Genomic DNA, 20,733 nt, shown 5'->3' on the forward strand with positions numbered 1-20,733 from the left:
TATATGTGTGTGTGTGTGTGTGTATGTATGTATGTGTATGTGTATAATGCCCCATTAACTGGAATGGTGGAGCAGTGGTATTATTTGGGTAAATTATTTTTTGGTAAAAACCCTCAGGTACAGAAATGACAAAATGGAAATAAAGATTAGCCTGACTCCTTTGTCTTATTTAAAAACATTTTTATGCTGGGCACAGTGGTACATGCCTGTAATCCCAGCTGCTTGCATGTTCGAAGCAGGACGATCACAAATTTGAGGCCAGCCTTAGCAGTTTATCAAGGCACATGAACTTAAGAGTAATCCTGACTCAAAAAATAATAGGGACTAGGGATGTAGCTCAATGGTTAAGTGCCCCTGGTTCAATTTCAGGTTACTCGCCCCTGCCTGCCAAAAAAACCCAAACAACAAACAAACAAAAACCAGCTTTATGTGGAACTTTTTAAAGTTGAAAATATTCACTTAAAAAGCAAAAGATTAGTATGTAGATTTACCACCTTCCACATGTCATGATTGTTAATGTTAATGAACAATAGCACCTCCATATATGTATTTTATATATATACCATATATGTGCACACGTACACACACACACCCGTGTATATATACTGGGGATGGAACCTAGGACACTTTGTCACTGAGCTACATCTCTAGCATTTATTTTTATTTTGAGAAGCCATCTTGCCCAGACTGGCCTTGAGTTTATAACCCTTCTGCCTCAGCCTCATGGGCTGCTGGGGTTACTGGCATGTGCCATCACACCTGGCTTCTATAGTATATTTCAGCTGTATAATAGATTCTAAAAGAATCCTGTTTTAGCCCTTTTCATGGTTACATTGTCACTGGGTGTTCCATTTGGCAATACATATGATGATAATAAAGGAATAAACCCTGCAATACGGTTAATACTGCATCAGTAGTCTATTGAACATTCACTCACATCCAGTCATCCCAAAATAATTGCCCTAAATATACTATCTCTTCTTTGCTCTCCTGCCCCTCATTATTATCCCAGACCTTCCTGTTTTCCCTTTCCGGAGCCTACTGATTTTTTTCTCTATTTGTATTTCCATTCTTATCTTTTCTATTATACTGCAAAAAAACTATTAATTTTTCACAGTTATTTCCCCTTTGTATTTTTGCTTTTTCTCAAAGTATTTTTTTTTTACTTGTGTGTCTTAATTTGTTATCTTGCTTGAATACAATTTATGGAACATTTGAAAATGTGTGGATTATTACACATAAGTAGCTTATGAGCATTTTAGAAAGTAAAGTGATATAGTTGTTACTAGAATGAATCCCCAGAAAAAGTTGGACCAAATGAACATCTTCATTTCTTAGCAGAATTAAGAACCTGAAATTGTTAATAACAGCTATTATTTGATTGTATTTATGTGAAATTTTTAAAAAAATATGCTGTGTTTAATGCTCATAATCTGTGATACTGTGCATTTTAATAATGAAACCTAATGCAAAAAGTTTAACCTTTCCAACATTTGGCCAACTTTCTCTTACTTAAAAATTTTGGTTAGCTTACTTTTTAATTTTTTATTATTTTTGGTACTGAGGATTGAACCCATGGGCCCTCTACACAGAGCTATATTGTGAGATCTTTTTATGTTTCATTTTGAGATAGGGTCTCACAAAGTTGCTTAGGATCTCGCTGAGACTGTCTTGAAATTTATAATCTTCTTGCCTTAGCTTCCTGAGTCACTGGGATTATAGGCCTGCACACCACTCCTGGCACTTTTTAATTTTTATAAAGTCATGGGTAAGAGGAAGAAATATATTTTGATACTAAAGATGATTGGATAGAACAATCTTTCTAATATATTAGTATTAACCTCTACTAAGATCTCATGATAATGTGCCAAAATCCAAGCTTAAAACTTTGCAAATAACAACAACCCTCCAACATTACTAAAACTATACTAGGTTTAGGTTGGAGAGAGTGTTGGCTTAATAGCAGTTTAAGTGGAAAGGATTTTGAGAACAGTGTAAGATTATGTCAGTCTTGTGGGCTAACATTAACAATGTGGAGTTGTGGTCCAAAACAAACAAAAAACCCCACTAGGATAAGCTTACTGAATATTATTAAGAGTTCCTGTTGGTCATGTGGGTTTGCCCTGCCAAAATAAATTTTCAAACATTTTAGTTCCTGTTGATCATACCTGTGATCCCAGGGACTCAGAAAGCTGAGGCAGGAGGATCACAAGTTCAGAGACTAGCTTCAGCAATTTAGTGAGCCCCTAAGCAACTTATGGGACCCTGTATCAAAAAAATAAAAATAAAGCCAGGCATGGTGGTGCATGCCTGCAATCTCAGCTACTCAGGAGGCTGAGGCAAGAAGACTGTAAGTTTGAGGACAGCCTCAGCAACTTTGCAGGGCCCTAAGCAATTTAGGAAGACCCTGCCTTAAAAAATAATAATAAAGGACCGGTTAATGGGGCTTAGTGGTAAAGTAACTCTGGTTTCAATTCCCAGTACAAAAAAAAAAAAAGGTTTATTTTTGTAAATGGGCAGGACAAAAGGATGCATTTTCTACAAGTTGTCAAAGTCAGGTGTCTTTGGGATTATATGAATTGAATTGAAATGAAATTATGTAAGGTGGGACAATTTTTTTCTTGCACTAAAGAACTGATTATCTTTGGTACTATGGAAAAACTGAATAAGATTTGATTACCTAATACCATCTGTTTTTTCAAATATTGTAAAATGTTTGGTATGTTAATGCAATTACCTTTACGTGGACTACTATTTGTCTGTCATGAGTATTTGTTAGAGAACAGTGTAAGATTATCCCTACCATCCCTACCATCCGCATTGTACTTTCTCCTTCCCACCCTTCCTCTGTGAGGTATGCTATGTATAATTCAGTGGATTTACAGTAAATAATAATCACTTTTATTGTTAGAAAAGGCTGGAGTGATAAGTTTTAGAGCACACATGAGAGCTTGCTAGGTGGAAATGTTTGAAAATTTATTTTGGCAGGGCAAGTTGGCTCATGCCTGTAATCACAGCTAACTAGGGAGGCTGAGGCAGGAGGATTGCAAATTCAAGGGCAGCCTGGGCAATATAGTGAGACCTTGTCTAAAAAAAAAAAAAAAAAGGCACTGGGGATCTAACTCAGTGGTAGAACACCCTGGGGTTCAATTCTCAGTATCACTCCCTGGCACTTTCCATCTCCCTCCTTGCTTCCTGCCCACAGTATTGATCTCCCTTTGATTTTCATTAGACCCCTGCCCCCATTTTCCTTTATTTTTTTTCCTCTCTGTTTTACATAATAAGAGAAAACATACAACCCTTGACCTTTTGAGTTTGGCTTATTTCTATTAAATAATGGTTTCTAGTTCCATCTATTGTTCTGCAAATGACATAATTTCATTTTTCTTTATGGCTGAATAAAACTCCATTGTGTATATATACCATGTTTTCTTTTTTTTAAATCCATTCAACTGTTGAAGGATACCTAGGCTGGTTCGATAGTTTGGCTGTTGTGAATTGTGCTGTTATAAACATGGGCATGCATATATCACTGTAGTATGATGACTTTAATTCTTTAGAATAAATACCAAGAAGTGGTATAACTGGGTCATATAGTGATTTCAGGCCTGGTCTTTTGAGGAATGTCCATACTGATTTCCATAGTAGTCATCCTAATTTACAATCCCACTAACAGTATAAAAGTGTTTCTTTTTCTCCATATCATCTCCAGCATTTATTATTATTTGTATTCTTGATGGCTACCATTCTGACTGGTGTGAGATGAAATCTCAGTGTAGTTTTTTTAATATCTTTATTTTATTTACTGATTTTTATGTGGTGCTGAGGGTTGAACCCAGGGTCTCGCACGTGCTAGGCAAGTGCTTTACCACTGAGCCACAACCCCAGCCCCTCAGTGTAGTTTTGATTTGTATTTCCCTAATTGCTAAAGATGGTAAACATTTTTTTAATATATATTTGTTGGCTATTTGTATTTCTTTTTTTGAGAAGTGTCTGTTTAATTCATTTGCCCATTTATTTATTAAGTACAGTGTTTTCCTTGTTAGAAAATGTAGTAATAGGATGTAGTGAGGGGCTTAAAAATAATTTCAAGTTGTTGCAAAATTAGGAAAAATAAAGTATCTAAAAATTGTTATTAGTTTTGACCACAAACTGGGTCCTTTTTCTTTCTTAGAATCTTGTAATGAATAAATGAGACAAAGCCTGGATTGAGCAGTAAAGAAAGGGTATTCTTGGCCAAAAAGAATGGAAGCTGGAAGAAAGGCCCCCATATCAGCTTCTTGACCCTTGGATGTCAGGAGGCTATGGATATAGGGTAAAAGAATGAGGAGAGAAAGGTTAATAGAGGGGAGGAACATTGATGTCTTTTCTGAGAATAGATTGGGATGTTCAGGGATTCAGATGCTCTTTTTGTTCCTTTTGTGGCTAAAATAATTTTTTGTTGGTGCCTTTTAATTATAACAGTGGGATTCATTACATTATTATTACATGAGCACACCATAATTTGCTTTTATGGTTCTTTTTTTTGTAGCCATGGCATTTGTCACTGTGTGGGAGAGGTGTGTGTCTGTGTATGTGAGAGAGAAAAAGAGAGATAGCATGCAGATAGAATTAAGTGAAATTAGAGGTTGTCTGGTGGTCATTTTGGCAGCCATCTTAGATATTTATTTATTTATTTGTACTGGGGATTTTTAGTACTGGGTACAGAGATGTACTGAGCTAAATCTCCAGCCTTATTTATTTATTTATTACCACCCAGGGATTGGACCCAAGGGTGCTTTACCATTGAGACATATCCCAGTCCTTTTTACTATTTTATATAGAGTCTTGCTGAGTTACCTAGGGCCTTACTAAATTGCTGAGGCTGGCTTGAACTTGCAATCCTCCTATCTCAGCTTCCCAAGCCACTGGGATTACTGGAGTAAGCTACCATGCCAGTCCCCTTTTTATTTTGAGATAGGTCTCATCAAATTGCTGAGGCTGTCCTTGAATTTGAGATCCTCCTGCCTCAGCCTCCTGAGTCCCAGGGATTATAGAATCACTGGGATTACAAGTGTACACTCCCTTGCCTGGCTAGATTGAACTGGTTCTGACTAGCCTGTCTGAAAAGGAATTTGTGGCTTCAGGCATTCTGTTGCAAATATAAACAAGATTAGAGTGGGATAGAGATTCAGCTAGGTCATGTAGGCAATATATTGGGTAACCAAAGTATTGGCTTTTTCCTTTATGATATTCTTCTTTTTTCTTTTTCCTTTCTTTCTGTATTACTGTTGCTTAATTTACATATTTTCAGTAAATGGTATAGTAATTTTTCCCTTTGGATGTCAAACATTAGGTTTTCCCTTTTTCTTATTACTTAAATGAAGGTAACAGTATATGGAATGTGTGGGATGACTCAGAAAGGCTGATGACTAAAACTCTGAACTGGTAAATTTCAGAAGGTTTAGTACGATTGAAGGCTGTCATTGACACTAATTAGTTTGTTCATGATGCTGTGAAATACATGGTATAAAAGAAAAGTGTGAGCTGGAAGTCTAAGCATGGAACTGAGTCAAAATCATGAGATTGGAAGTGACTTCTGGTCTTCTGTGGCTACATACAAAGGTACCTAATCACTCTGCTTTTCTTTTTTTTATTTATTCATTACCCCCTCAATCCCCCAGGACTAGGGATATGACTTGGTAATACAGTGCCTTGCATGTACAAGGCCCAGGGTTTAGTCACCAGCACTAGGGATGAGAGTGGGCTGGAAGATGCACTTAATACTTATTCCCTCTCATCAAGTGATGAGCTGCACTGCCTCAGGACTCTGCCAACAAGTTACACACCCTTCATCTTGGACCTTCAGGAGCCAAAATAAACCTCTCCTTGTTAAACCTTAAATACCACTAGTTTAATAAATGCTCATAGTTTTCTATATGCAATGCTAAGTACTTGAACTATTATCTAATTATTACCATGTTAGAAAAATAATGCGGTATTTTGTGTGATGAGAGCCGTTTTCAGTTTGTTTTGTAGTTGCTTGCTAATGTATTATACTTATTTGTAATTTTGCCTTTGTTCAGAATGATTGTTGATTTTTTTTTTTTAAGACATGATAGTAAAGGCATTCTTATAAGAAGTAGTTATTTGGGTCTGTCAGTATTTATACAATTGTAGTATGTTAGAAGTGCTTGAGATATCCATGTTATTTAAAAATTAACAGCAAAAATAAAATGAGAATAGGGAGTTACTTGGTATACCCTCAAATGGATCGTGATTCCTGGAATTGAAAACTGTCCTGAATCTTACAGAGAGCCAGTAAGATGTGTGGGTAAAAGCCAGAATGGGGTTGGGAGCAGTGGAGAAACACATTTAATTTTTGGCTGCAATTTTTTTTTCACCCTTTGGGTGGTACTGGGGCTCAACTGAGGAAGATTCTACTTTGAGTTATACTTTCAGTTCTTGTTTCTTTCTTTTTCTTCTATTCTTTCTTAATTTGGTTTGTTTTGCTTAATATGATATTCTCAAATTCCATTATTGTTTATTTCTTTCTTTCATTTTTTAAAAATTTTGTATTGAGACAGGATCTTGCTAAGTTAAGCAGGCCTTGAAGTTTTGATTCTCCTGCCTCAGTCTCCTGAGCAGCTTTATTAAAGTAGTGTGCTGCAATTTTATTTTATTTTTTTGGGCACTGGATACTGACTCTAGGGGCACTTTACCACTGAGCCATATTCCCAGTCCTTTTTTTTGTTGTTTTTTGAGACAGAGTCTCACTAAATTCTTAGGGCTAAATTGCTGAGGCTGGCCTCCAGCTTGCAGTCCTCCAGTCTCTACCTTCCAAGGCACAGGGGTTATAGACTTCTGCTAATTTTGTGTTGTGGTTTCATTAGCCTTGTTTGACCTAAATGTAATAATGTTAAATGGCAGGCATTTTGTGCATGCATGTCTGTGATTTGGTGGAAGGTAGGGATTGGGACGGGGATGTAGTTGTTAGGGAAAGAAAGAGGAGAGGCTCTTGTTTTTTCTTCAATTTACTTATTTATTTATTTGGTAATAGGAATTGAACCCAGGGGTACTTAACCACTGAGCAACATCCCTAGCCCTTTTTATTTTAAGACAAGTTCTTACTAAGTTGCTGAGGCTGGCTTTGAACTTCTGATCCTCCTTCCTTAGCCTTCCGAGTCACTGGGATTATAGGCGTTCACCACCGCACCCAGCTGTTTATTTTAAATTGATAGAAAAATATTGTGTGTTTTTATCATGTCCAACATGGTGTTTTGATGTATACATACAGTGTGGAATTGTTATCTCTTTTATTCACTCCTCAGAGCCTCTCCCTTGCTCTTTTTTCCTCCTTTCTTTTTATGGTACAGAGGATTGAACCCAGGGTGCTTAGCCACTGAGCCACATACATAGCCACTTTAAAAAAATTTTTATTTGAGACAGGGTCTTACTAAGTTGCTTAGGACTTAGCTAAGTTGCTGAGGGTATCTTTGGACTTGTGATTCTTCTGCTTTATCCTCTTGAGTTACTGGGATTACCAGCATGTGCTGCCAGGCCAGGCTCCCTTCCCTGTTTTTGCAGTAATTAAGAGCTACCAGTAATAATAAAGTGTTAAGGCTCATTCCTGTAGTCCCAGTGGTGGTGAGGTTGAGGCAGGAGGATTGCAAGTTTGGGGCCAACCTCAGCAATTTAGTGAAACCATGCTTGTCTCAAAATATAAAAAGGACTGGGGATATAGCACACTGGTAGAGCATCCTCAGTTCAATCCCTAACACGAACAAATAAAGTGTTTGATGGATTAGTTATTTATTTAGCTGTTGTAATTTAACGATAAAAATACCAGCAGAGATAAAGATCCCAGAGAACAAATTTCCTTCATGATTTTACATGGTAAAAATAACATAATCTGGCCAGGTGCCAGTGGCACACACCTGTAATCCCAGCTGCTCAGGAGGCTGAGGTAGGAGGATCTTGAATTCAAAGCCAGCCTCAGCAGTGGTGAAGTGCTAGCAACTCAGTGAGAGAGACCTTGTCTCTAAATAAAATACAGAATAGGGCTGGGGATGTGGCTCAGTGGTTGAGTGCCCCTGAGTTCAATGTCCAGTACCAAAAAAAAAAAAAAATTAAAAAAATGTTAAAAAATCACATATTTTCTCCTTCTGATGTATTCCCCATCTCTCTCTCTCAACAAGTTTTTAAGCCTTCATATGAGGTCATTGCTTTAACCCGAAGACTCTAGATATTTGTCCCTCACAATGACTCCTTAACTGTAATGATATATAACTCAAAGCAGTGGTCATTTCCTCATTTTGCCATGGGTTATATTAATAATGATAAATTTAGTGAGGCTAGTTTGTTATGGAAATGAATAAATACCGATTTTAGTTTTTATGTATTATCAGAGAAGTGTATACCCTCATTGTAGAGAACTTTGCAAAGTATAGAGAAGCAAATTATGAGTCATAATTCTATTATGTGTAGATATATCATTCATATTTTTCCTAGTCTTTTTTTCTATGCATTATAAAATTAGCTCTGAATTAAATTGAACAATGGGCTGGGGAGTAGGTATGCCTTCAAAAATAATCTCAGATCTTGGTAAAAATTATAGGCAAGGGCTGGGACTGTAGCTCAGTGGCAGAGTGCTTGCCTAGCATATGTGTGAGGCACTGGGTTTGATCCTCAGCACCACATTAAAAAAAAAAAAAGACAAAGGCATTCTGCTCATCTATAACTATATTTTTTTAAAAAATTCAGACAAATTATTATCCTAGGGTAGTTTATAGTAGGGAACTTAGACCTCTTATCCAAATAATTAGTGGCTAATTAGTACTGATGGATATCTCCTGAAGGGATTATGGTCTTAAGGTTGGGCTTCAGTTGGAGCAAAGGAGGAGGTCAAGAGTATGTTCTTCAGCCAAAACGGTCGCTGGACTTGGCCAGAGCAGGCAGTCATTTAATGAGTTTTGGCCAAATTTAAAGTCCCTATGACAAAAATGTGTCCCAGACCCTGCCACACCATGATCAATGGTAATTTGAAAACCATGTAATCTTTAGTGTTTTTGAGATTTCATACAGAATGAACAGTTCTTTATTCTACCTATTTGATTTTGATTTCAGAATACTGTTAATGAATTTCTTTGAAACTGGAAAAATAGTTCTGACTGGTATGGCTGCTCCAATCAGGGAACCCATTAGATTTTGTTTGTAACACTTGAGAGAAACAGGAACTAGCAGTATTGGCAGTGGGCTTCATTGTAGGATAATTGTAGGATAATTACCTTAAATAATCCAATACTTAATTTTAAAAGTGGATTTGTTACCAGATAAGGTCTGAGGAGATCCCCAGAAGAGAAAAAGGGACCTCAGCTCAGTTCTGGCAGGTTCTTGATTTATATCACAGAATGGGATTTGAGGGTACACATATTATTTGGAAAGCATGCCTTATGTGGTGGTATATGCCTGTAATCCTACTGACTTTGGAGGTTGAGGCAGAAGAATCTCCAGTTTGAGGTCAATCTCAGCAACTTGGTGAGACCCTGTCTCAATAAAAAGGGGTAGGGGTATATAACTCAGTGGTAGAGTGTCCATGGGTTCAATCCCCAGAATCAAAAGGAAAAAAGGAAAGCAAGATTTATTCCGGAAAGCAAGCCAAGGTGTGCCAGTATTCCAAAGTGAGCCGTTTTTGGGGGTCTCAGGCTTCCTTTATTTTTTTAGTACTGAGGATTAAACCTAAGCACACTTTACCACTGAGTTACATCTCCAGGCCTTATATTTTTTATTTTGAGACAGCATCTGATTAAATATCTTACGTTGGCCTTGAAATTCAGATCTTCCTGTTTCAATCTCTCTAGTCACTGGAATCACAGGTGTGTGCCATTCAGCCTGGCCAGGTTTCTTTCAAAGGAAACCTTGAAAATGGGGAATATGAAATGTGTAAGGGAGTGGTGTCAGCCTAATGATTGTGGAGCACAGAGCAGGTCGTGGTGGTCTGATTCTTAGAATCTTCAGACTGTACCCATATCATGGGTCTCTAACAATCTCTCTGTAAGTTTCTTTTAACTTGTCTAAAAATATATTCTGTAAGCAATAAGGTATATAAGCACTAATTAACTGGACTTACAGTAGTTTAAGATTTATTGGACCTGTTAAGAATTCAGGCCTGCAAGAAAACAGATGAAGGGGTGAAGGGAAGGACATTTATGGAGTTTTTAGATTTAAAGCTATAGGCCTTCTTTCTTTCCTTGTTTCTGTCCTTTCTACCTGTTCGTGTTTCTTCTATCCTACCTCAAGTTGACATTCTGCCAATTGTACAAAAGAACTTTGGAAGCTATTTTGGGATTTGGCTTTATGTGATTCTCTGTTTATATGCTGTTTTACTATACATGACTCATTCGCAGTTTGTTTATTAAGTTTAATAGAAGTTTTAAAATGAGAATTTCTAAGAATATAGTAGATCTTGGGAATAGCTTGACTACTTGTTCCATGTATGGCATTGTTTGGTTGAAATACTAATTTATTCTTGTTACTTAATTTGTAAACAAAATTACTTGTTAACTTAGTTTTTTTTTTTTCCAGTTTCTCTTCAGCAACGGGTAGCAGAATTGGAAAAAATTAATGCAGAATTTTTACGTGCACAGCAGCAGCTTGAGCAAGAATTTAATCAAAAGAGAGCAAAATTTAAGGAGCTATATTTGGCTAAAGAGGGTAAGTTTATAAAGTCTCCTCCAAACCCTCAAGCTAAAACTGCCTTTAAATGTTAAGTTTTTTGGTAGTACAGTGTTAATTTTGTCATTGCATAAAGCTTGATTTTATGTGTACTTATAACAAAATAATACTATTGAAAAGGCCTGATGTGGTGGCACACTCCTGTGATCCCAGCTACTGAGGAGGCTGAGGTGAGAGGATTGTAGGTTCAAGGCCAGCCTCAGCAAGTTAGTGAGGCCCTAAGCAGCTCAGTGAGACCCTGTCTCAAATTAGAAAATAAAAAAGGGCTGGGGATGTCGCTCAGTGGTAAAGTATCCCTGGGTTCACTCCCTAGTACACATCCCTTCCCCCCGAAAAAAAAAAAAAACTATTTAAAGGTTAGGGTTAATAATGAAATTGAAAAACAAGTGGAACATGCATTATTTTTATTTTTTTTCTTGTTTTCTGATCTTAAGTGTTGATACTTAATCCTGAGACTTGACACTTTCAGTGCTCTTGAACACTTGAGGTATATCTCCAGGACCGTTGGCATTCTAATAATAGTTTTTAATCACGTTATATCAAAACTGACATTTCATGGAATTAATATGACAAATGTTTGGTAATTTTTCAGTGAATACTTAAGTATCTACTCTGAGACATTGTACTTAGGTGCTGGGTATACAGAAGATGCAAGATTCATATAGTTCTTTAGTTGGATTGAATTTAAGTGAGGAAAAGAGATGTAGACTAAATATGTGGAAAGTGTATAGGTAAATATATGAAAGAACATGATAGGGGACCTAATTCAAAAGGTTGGGATATTGACTTATAGCAATATGGATATAGTTTCCATGTCCTACAGACCCAGGGCTCTCAGAGTGTTATTGTAGACAGCATTATCAGCATCACCAGGAAAAGTTGTTAAAAATGCTCAATTTTGGCAGCGCACAGTGGTGCACACCTATAATCCTAGCAGCTTGGGAGCTGAGACAGGAGGATCGCGGGTTCGAAGCCAGCCTCAGCAACAGTGAGGTGCTAAGCAACTCAGTGAGACCTTGTCTCTAAATAAAATACAAAATAGGGCTAGAGATGTGGCTCAGTGATTAAGTGTCCCTGAGTTCAATCCCCAGTATCCCCCCCAAAAAATATGCTCAATTTTGGGGTCCCATCTCACATTTTCTAAGAACTGGGATTAGCATTAGGTTGGTGTTTTCTACAAGCTTTCCATAGTGATTTAGATGCATGCTAAAATTTTAAAACTGCTTTAGTCTAGAACAGTGCTCTCAAACTTTAACTTGGATAAAAGTCACCTAGAGAAATGATTAACCACAATATATTTGGGTGTGGTCTAAAATTTGTATCTATTAAGCTTTACCACTGAACTATATCCCGAGCCCCTTTTAGTTTTTGAGACAGGGTCTTGCTGAGTTATTGAGGACCTCGCTAAATGGTTGAAGCTGGCCTCTAACCTGGGATCCTCCTGCCTCAGCCTACTGGGTTGCTGAGATTATAAGTGTGAACCACCAACCCTGCTTAAGTTGATATTTAACATTTTTAAAGTTTACCCAGGCACTGTGGTGCATGCTTATAATCCCACTTACTTGGAAGCCTGAGGTAGGAGGATTACAATTTCAAGGCCAGCTTTGGCAATTTATTGGGATCCCATCCCTAAATAAAATAATGAAAAGAGCTGGGGATATAGCTCAGTGGTAAAGTGCCACTGAGTTCAATCCTCACTTCCAAAATAATAAATAAACTAATTATTTTATGTTTCAAAAGATATGAACAGTGCTTGTTACAGTAGCACACATACTAAAATTAGAATTATATATGGCTCCTGCACAATAATTATTTGCAAATTCATGAAGCATTACATATTTTAAAAATATATGAAGTATACATTCTATCATCAGTACATAAAATTCAAATTAAAACTTCATGATTTGAAACATTTAGTGCAATCAAATCTTCAAGGAACAAGTAGTCTCAGTCTTTTCTCCTGGGTCAGAGCTATACAATTTATTTTGTGGGATTACTATAACCTTAATACCTGACAAGAAGCACTAATACTACTGTAACTGACCAATTTTACTTATGATCCTAGAGCTTAAAATCTTAAATAAAATTGATGTTAGTAGTGTTAAAAAACGGTATACTACTAGAAGTGCTTACTATGGATGCAAAAGTAATTTACCATTGAACATCTGTTGATATAACTGACTTCATTAGCTGATTAGTGGATTCCCTTGGATTTCCAGGACAAAAGACTATGTCATTTGAGAATAGTAAATAGTTTCACATCTTATATGACTTCTTTTCCAATATAGATTCCTTTTATTTATTTTTTCTTCATTTCCCCACTTTGGTCTAATGGTCCTGAACAGAACCTCAGTCTAGTGCTAAAATAAATGGTAAGAATGGACATCACTGTCTTGTTCTATATTAGGACGAAAGCATTCAGACTGTAAACATGGCTGATTTTAGCTGTGAGTTTTTCTAGATACCCATTATCAGCTTGACAGTTTCCTTCTATTCCTGGTTTAGTGTTTCTACAATGGAAGAGTTTTGGATCTTATAAAGGTCTTTGTCTACTGGAATGATTATGTAGTGTTTTTTTTTTTTTTAATCTATTGATGGGTCAAGTGCTGAACCATCCTTGCATTCCTGAGATATATTCCACTTGGTTATGCTGTGTTATTTTTTTTGGTGTGTGTTGTTGAATTTGATTTGTTGGTACTTTGTTGAGTATTTCTACATTCATATTTCTAAGAGATATTTTTCCAAGTTTCTTTGTTCTAAAGTCTTTTTTGGTTTTAATATCAGGATAATACTCACCTCAAAGAATGTCCCCCCAGTCTATTTTTTTTTTTGGCCATAGTTTTAGAAAGTAATGGTGTTAGCTCTGCCTTTAAATTTAGTAATATGGGGGCTGGGGATGTGGCTTAAGTGGTAGCGCGCTCGCCTGGCATGCGTGCGGCCCAGGTTCGATCCTCAGCACCACATACAAAACAAAGATGTTGTATCCGCCGATAACTAAAAAAATAAATATTAAAATTCTCTCTCTCTCTCTCCTCTCTCTTAAAAAAAAAAAAGTAAAATGTAAAAAATAAATAAATAAATAAATAAATTTAGTAATATGTTATATTCAATAATATGCCATTATATAGCCTCACATACATAATAGTGGAATTCATTGCTAATGCTGAATAATTCTTAAATCATATTATGATCTCCTCATGAGGGAAAAACTTAAATTTTATAATTTTATAATTATTATTATTTTTTAATTTTAGTGAGTTGGCTAGGGATACTTCTGGTAAAATAAAGAATCAGAGAACTGATAACAGGCCTTCTTGATTCACCAGGAGATATATGTTATAGGTTTCTATTACAAACATTGTCACAGAGTAAGATAATTCCCCTTTAGTTACTAGTTTAGAGTTTCCACTACCAAGGAGTATTAAATTTTATTGATTGTCTTTTTCTGTTTTTTTCATTTTCAAAAGCATTAACATAAATAATATACTTAATAAAAGTAGTAAAATAAGTTCAAAACTTGTATTCTGAAAACTTCAAAACACTGTTAAGTTACAGGAAATCTACATAAATGGAAAGACATCCCATATTCATCGATCAGAGGACTTAATATTATTATGAGGCATTATTCCTCAAATTGATCTATAGATCAGTGTAGTATCTTTCAGTATCCTGTATGGTGTCTTTGTAGAAATTGACAAGCTGATCCTAAAATCTGCGTGGAAATTCTAGAGATCTAGAATAGTCACAATAATCTTTTTAAAAAGAACACAATGCAAATATTCACTTTCTATAACTTTGAGACTTACTACAAAGCAACAATAATCAAACATAGCACTAGTATAAGGACAGACATAAATCAATGGAATAGAATTAAGACTCCAGAAATACACCCTTACATATATCATTAGTTGCTTTTCTACAGATGCAAAACAATTCAGCGGGACAAAGATTCATCTTTTCATCAAATTCTGCTGACATTTGGATACCTACATGCAAAAGAATTAAGTTGAACCTCTACCATTAATCCCCAAAATTAGTGCAAAATGCATAAAGACAGATGTGAAAAATGAAAACATAGAGGTAAATCTTTTTGATCTTAGATCAGGCAATATATTTTGTATAAGAGACTAAAAGTAGGAGCAACCAAAGAAAAATCAGACTTCATACCAAAACAAAACAAAACAAAAACCACCACCAACAACAAACTTTTGTGCTTTCAAGGACACCATCAAGAAAGTGAAAAGAAAGGGGCTGGGATTGTGGCTCAGGGGTAGAGCGCTCGCCTAGCATGCATGAGGCACTAGGTTCGATTCTCAGCATCACATACAAATAAATAAATTTAAAAAAAAAGAATCTCTTTAAAAAAAAAGAAAGTGAAAAGAAAATAAACAAATAGCTAGTAGACATATGAGAAGGTGCTCAAAAGTCATCAGGAAAACAAAAAATTTGAGAATCAGGTATGGTGGCTTACTTCTGTAATCCTAGTGACTCAGGAGGCTTAGGCAGGATTCCAAATTTGAGGACAGCCTCAGCAACTTAGCCACACCCTGCCTTATAATTAAAAAAAGAGGGTGGGGATGGGTTGTTGGGGATGTAGCTCAAGTAGTGTAGCCCTGGGTTTAACCTACTAGTTCTGGGGGTAAAAATGATAGCCAGATGCAGTGGTGCATATTTGTAATCTCAGCAATTTGTGAGGCTAAGGCAGGAAAATTGCATATTTGAAGCCAGCCTCCACAATTTAGTGAGATCTTGTCATAAAAAAAAAAAAAAAAAAAAAAAAAAAAAGCCTGGTTTTGTAGCTTAGTGTAACAGTATAGCAGAGAAAAACAAAAAATGTAGTGGTGGAATTAAACCCAGAGCCTTGTGCATGCTACACAAGTGAGCCTCATCCCCATCGTTTTAAAACTTTATTTTAAAACAGATATCCCATTAAGTTGCCCAGCCTGGCCTGGAACTTTGGATCTTCCTGCCTCAGCCCTCTGAGTAGCTAAGATTGTAGGCATGTACCACTGTGCCCAGCTGCTAACATTAGTCTTGTCTTTTTTTTTTTTTTTTTTAATGGAATGCTTTATGAATTTGTGTATCATCCTTGTGCAGGGGCCATGTTAATTTCTTCTGTATTGTTCCAGTTTTAGTATATGTGCTGCTGAAGTGAGAATTTATTTTCCGTTTTTTAAATGGGTGCATTATAAGTATAGATAATAGTGGAATTTATTGCTACATATTTATACATGCCACAATATAAGAATATAATTTGGTCAACATCATTTCCTAGCAATAACATGATTCTTATTATGAGAAACTTGAAGCTTTCCTACTAAAATCAGGAGCAACAATCTCACTATTGATTTTTTTGGGGGGCGGGTGGGGGGTGGGGTTACCAGGGATTGAACTCAGGGGCACTGGGCCACATCCCCAGCCCTGCTTTGTATTTTACTTAGAGACAGGGTCTCACTGAGTTGCTAAGTGCCTTGCTTTTGCTGAGGCTGGCTTTGGACCCGTGATCCTCCTGTTTCAGCCTCCTGAGCTGCTGGAAGTATAGGCAAGTGGTACTGCGCCCAGCTCACCATTGATTTTTAACATAGTCCTACCTAATGCAGTTAGATGAGAAAAGGAAATGAAAGGTATATGGATTGGGAAAGAATAATAAAACTTTATTTGTTCACAGATGACATGATATCTATGTAGAAAATGCAAAAAAAAAAAAAAAAAAAAAAACTGGGTATGATGGGGACTTCTGGAACTAGCAAGTGTAGCAATGTTCATGATAAAAGATTAATGAAGAAAAGTCAGTTGCTTTCCTACATACCAGAATGAACAAATGGAATTTGAAATTAAAAACACATTGCCATTTACATTAACATGAAAAAATAAAAATGTTCAGATATAATCTAATAATAGGTATAAGATCTATATGAGTGAAACTATAAAACCATGATGAAAGAATAAAGAGCTGTGCATGGTGGCACATGCCTGTAATCCTAGTTACATAGGAAGTTGAGACAGGGAGATCTCAAGTTCAAGGCCAGCCTCTGCAAATTAGCGAGAACTTGTCTCAAAAAGGGCTGGAGAGGGCAGGGGATATAGTTCAGTTGGTAGAGTGCTTGCCTTGCATGTACAAGGCCCTGGGTTCAATCCCCAGCACCATTTAAACAAACAAAAAAAAAGGCTGGAGATATGGTTCAATATGATCATTGATTCAATCCCCAGTACTGCAATGGAAAAAAAAGGAGCAAAGTAAATAGAGTAATGTCCTATATTCTTGGACAGGAATACTTAGTACGGTCAAGGGGTGAGTTCTTCACAACCTGATCTGTAGATTCAGAGTAATCCTAGCATGTTATTTTGTAGACACTGACAAAATGATTCAAAAGTTCATATGGCAAGGCAAAAAGACCTAGAATAGTGAATTCAGTATTGGAGGTGAATAACAAAGTATGAGGACTGATGCAACCTGACTTTAGGACTTTACATAATGCTACATTATTATTAAGTGAAAGAATAGATAAATAGCTCAGTAGAACACAAGTAGAGAGTAGAACAGAGTAGAGAGCCCCCAAAATACACACTTGTAAATATAGTTCAGCTGATTCTTGCCAAAGGAGCAAAGATAATATTTGGAGAAAAATGGTCTTTTCAAATGATGTTGGACATCCACATACAAAACAGTTAGAGACTATTATCCAAAGTGTACAAAGAACTCTTAAAATGCAATGATAGGAAAATAAGCAAAGACCCAAACAGAAATCTCTCTAAAGAAGATATGCAGTTGGCAAGTAAGTATATGAAAATATGTTCAATATTATATGTTATTAAGGAATTGTAAATTAAAACAATGAGCCAGATGTGGTGGCACATGCTTATAATCCTATCAACTCAGGAGACTGAGGAAGGAGGATCACAAGTTCTTGAGCAACTTAGCAAGGCCCTGTCTCAAAAATAAATAAAAATGGCTGGGGGTGTGGCTTAGTGGTAAAGCTCTCCTGGGTTCAATCCCCAATGCCAAAAATAAAAAATAAATAAAACAATGAAATAATAAATATTATAAAGTAATATAAGTAATGCTGTGTTAGACAGTATAATATTAGCATGAGAATAGACAATTTTACACCTATTAGAATGGTCCAGATTCAAAATACAGATAATACCAAATCCTTGTAAGGACACAGAGCAATAAGAATTTTCATTCATTGCTGAGGAGAATGCAGAATGGTGTATCCACTTTAGAAGACTGTTTATGGTTTATTTTAAAACTAAACATAATTCATATTTGATTTTGCAGTCATTATACTTGCAATTTATACAAATATCTTGGAAACCTATGTTTGCACAAAAATCTGCACACAGATGTGTATAGCAACTTTATCCATAATTGTCACAACTTGTCGTACTTTTTTCCTCCTGTTTTGTGGTACTGGGAATGGACACTGGCTTTCAACATGATAGGCAAGCACTCTATCATTGAGTTACATCCCCAGCAAATTGTCACAACTTTGAAGCAACTGAGATGCCCATCAGTCAGTGAATGGATAAATAAATTGATATAGCCAGACAGTGGTATATAACTATGCTAAAAGAAATAAGCTGTCAAGTCATGAACAGAGAGGAACTTTAAATGTATATTACTAAATGAAAGAAGGGAAATTGAAAAGATGATATAATAAGTGACTCCAAGTAAAAGACATTTTAGAAAAGGCAAAACGGGGCTGGGTTTGCGCAATAAAAAGAGCAGTGATTGCTAGGAGTGGAATGAGGGAGGAATGAATAGGAAGAGCTCAGGATTTTTAGGGCAGTGAAACTATTTGGACAATAGATACTACAGTGATGATACATGTCATTATACATTTGTCAAAACCCATAGAATGTATACCAGGAGTGAACCTTAATGTAAATTATGTATGGACTATGGGTGATAATTGCCAATGTAGGTTCACCAGTTATATGATTATATTATTGTGGTGCAGGATATCTAGAGGGGAGAGAGTGGTGTGTATATTAGAATATGGGGTGTGTGGGAAATATTTTATACTTCTCAATTTTTTTTGTGAATCTAAAGCTGCTCAGAAAAAGTTTGTTAATTAAAAAATAAATCTGAGATTTGGCTCGGTATATGTGGAGTGCATATGGATGGATCAGGCAAGATATGTGTATGGTTGATGGAGCTGGCTGGTAGATTCACGGGGCTTATAATAACTTTGGATATTTGGTGGGGGAAATCCCCCTATATTATTTGAAACTATTATGACCTTTGTTATTAAACTTTTATTATGTAAAAATTTAAATGTGCACACACCTGTAATTGCTGCAACTCAGGAGGCTGAGACAGGAGGATGGCAAGTTCAAGGTTAGGTTCAGCAACTTTTCCCCTGTCTCAAAAAAAATAAATAAATAAGGGCTGTGGATGTAGCTCAGTGGTAAAGCACCCCTGGGTTCAATCCCCAATACAAAAGAAAACAAGTATACAAGAGTAGACAAAGTAATATAAGTAATGCTGTGTTAGACAGTATAATATTAGCATGAGAATAGACAAATAGATCATATTTATACAGTGGAGTTCCCAAACCAGACCTGTGTATATGGAGATTTGATGATGATGAAGATGGCAGTATCAAATTGTGAAAAGACTGGAATGGTGGTTATAGAACAATGAGAACTCACAGTTGTTGTACTGATAATTTTTAATCCCCATTTTGTACTTGTGGACACTTAGGCCAGAGAGTTTAAATAAATTGCCAGATTTCATTTAGTCAGTGATGGAAGAGCCTAAATATAGCTCTAAAACTATGACCTTAACCACTGTATCATTAGATAGTTAATAATTTACTTGTGGTACCCAGCATAGTTAAATCTTATCTCTTGCAAATGGTGTCACTTTCTGTGTTAACCTTTTCTTTTTTTTTTTTTTTTTTCTTTTTTTGTGGTGCTGGGATTGAACCCAGGGCCTTGTACATTCGAGGCAAGCACTCTTACCGACTGAGCTATATCCCCAGCCTAACATTTTAAAATCTAAATTTCTTCACTAGATTGTCAGCCTGATAAAGTGAGCGCCTCATTAATAGAATGTCTTTACTTTTTTCCAGAGGATCTGAAGAGGCAAAATGCAGTATTACAAGCTGCGCAGGATGATTTGGGACACCTTCGGACACAGCTGTGGGAAGCTCAAGCAGAGATGGAGAATATTAAGGCAATTGCGACAGTCTCTGAGAATACCAAGCAAGAAGCTATAGATGAAGTGAAAAGGCAGTGGAGGGAAGAAGTTGCTTCCCTTCAGGCAGTTATGAAAGGTAAAGACAAAGATCAGTTCTATGGCTTTCTAAGATAACCAAATTTTAGCAATAAGAATATTTTCACACAGTCTGAATGTATATCCTGAGTTCATTTGTGGCTTTATGTGCTGTCATCTTCAAAGATGTACTGTCAAATAAAAGGGAAGTAGGACAGGTGTAGTGACATGTACCTATAATCTCAGCTACTTAGGAGGCTGAGGCAGAAGGATTGAAATTTTGAGCCTGGGTGATTCAGCAAGACCCTCTCTCAAAATTAAATTTAAAAGCCAGGTGCGGTGGTGCATGGCTGTAATCCCGGCGGCTTGGGATGCCGAGGCAGAAGGATTGCAAGTTCAAAGCCAACCTTGGCAACTTAATGAGACCCTGTCTCAAAATAAAAAATAAAAAGGGCTGGGGATGTAGCTCCATGATTAAGTGCCTCTGGGTACAATCTCTGCTAAAGTACTTGGTTAGCTCATACAAGGTCCTGAGTTCTATCCCCACCACTGCTGGGGGTGGCGGGGGAGGAAGTCAGCCGTGATACTGTAAATGGATGTATTATTCTGTCTTTAACAGATTTAGTAATAAAGAGTATAATGAGAGTATTATAGAGATAATACATTAAATGAAGACTACAGTTAATTGTTAGGTATAAAGCAGGGCTTAAATATGGGATTTATGAGTTAGGTATATAATGTTATTGAATAAGGTGTGGGCACAGGGAATGTAATAAACTAGAGAGAGCTGCCATGCA

General features: G+C 36.4%; 1 protein-coding gene and 1 non-coding gene across 3 annotated transcripts in view; one reads left to right on the forward strand and one right to left on the reverse strand.

Annotated features, from left to right (window-relative positions):
• Rabep1 (rabaptin, RAB GTPase binding effector protein 1) overlaps nucleotides 1-20,733 on the forward strand; it is a 99,350-nt gene that overhangs the window by 24,143 nt on the left and 54,474 nt on the right. For both annotated transcript variants that reach the window (XM_027922653.2, XM_071603758.1), the window contains exons 2-3: nucleotides 10,564-10,692; nucleotides 19,794-19,997. In XM_027922653.2, coding sequence (XP_027778454.1) covers nucleotides 10,564-10,692; nucleotides 19,794-19,997 — 333 coding nt within the window. The remainder of the gene's footprint in view (nucleotides 1-10,563; nucleotides 10,693-19,793; nucleotides 19,998-20,733) is intronic.
• LOC114081096 (U6 spliceosomal RNA) lies at nucleotides 15,766-15,872 on the reverse strand. The gene has a single exon (XR_003580718.1). It is a non-coding gene; the product is annotated as a U6 spliceosomal RNA (small nuclear RNA).

Source organism: Marmota flaviventris, chromosome 17, assembly GCF_047511675.1.
Source record: "Marmota flaviventris isolate mMarFla1 chromosome 17, mMarFla1.hap1, whole genome shotgun sequence".
NCBI lineage: Eukaryota > Metazoa > Chordata > Mammalia > Rodentia > Sciuridae > Marmota > Marmota flaviventris.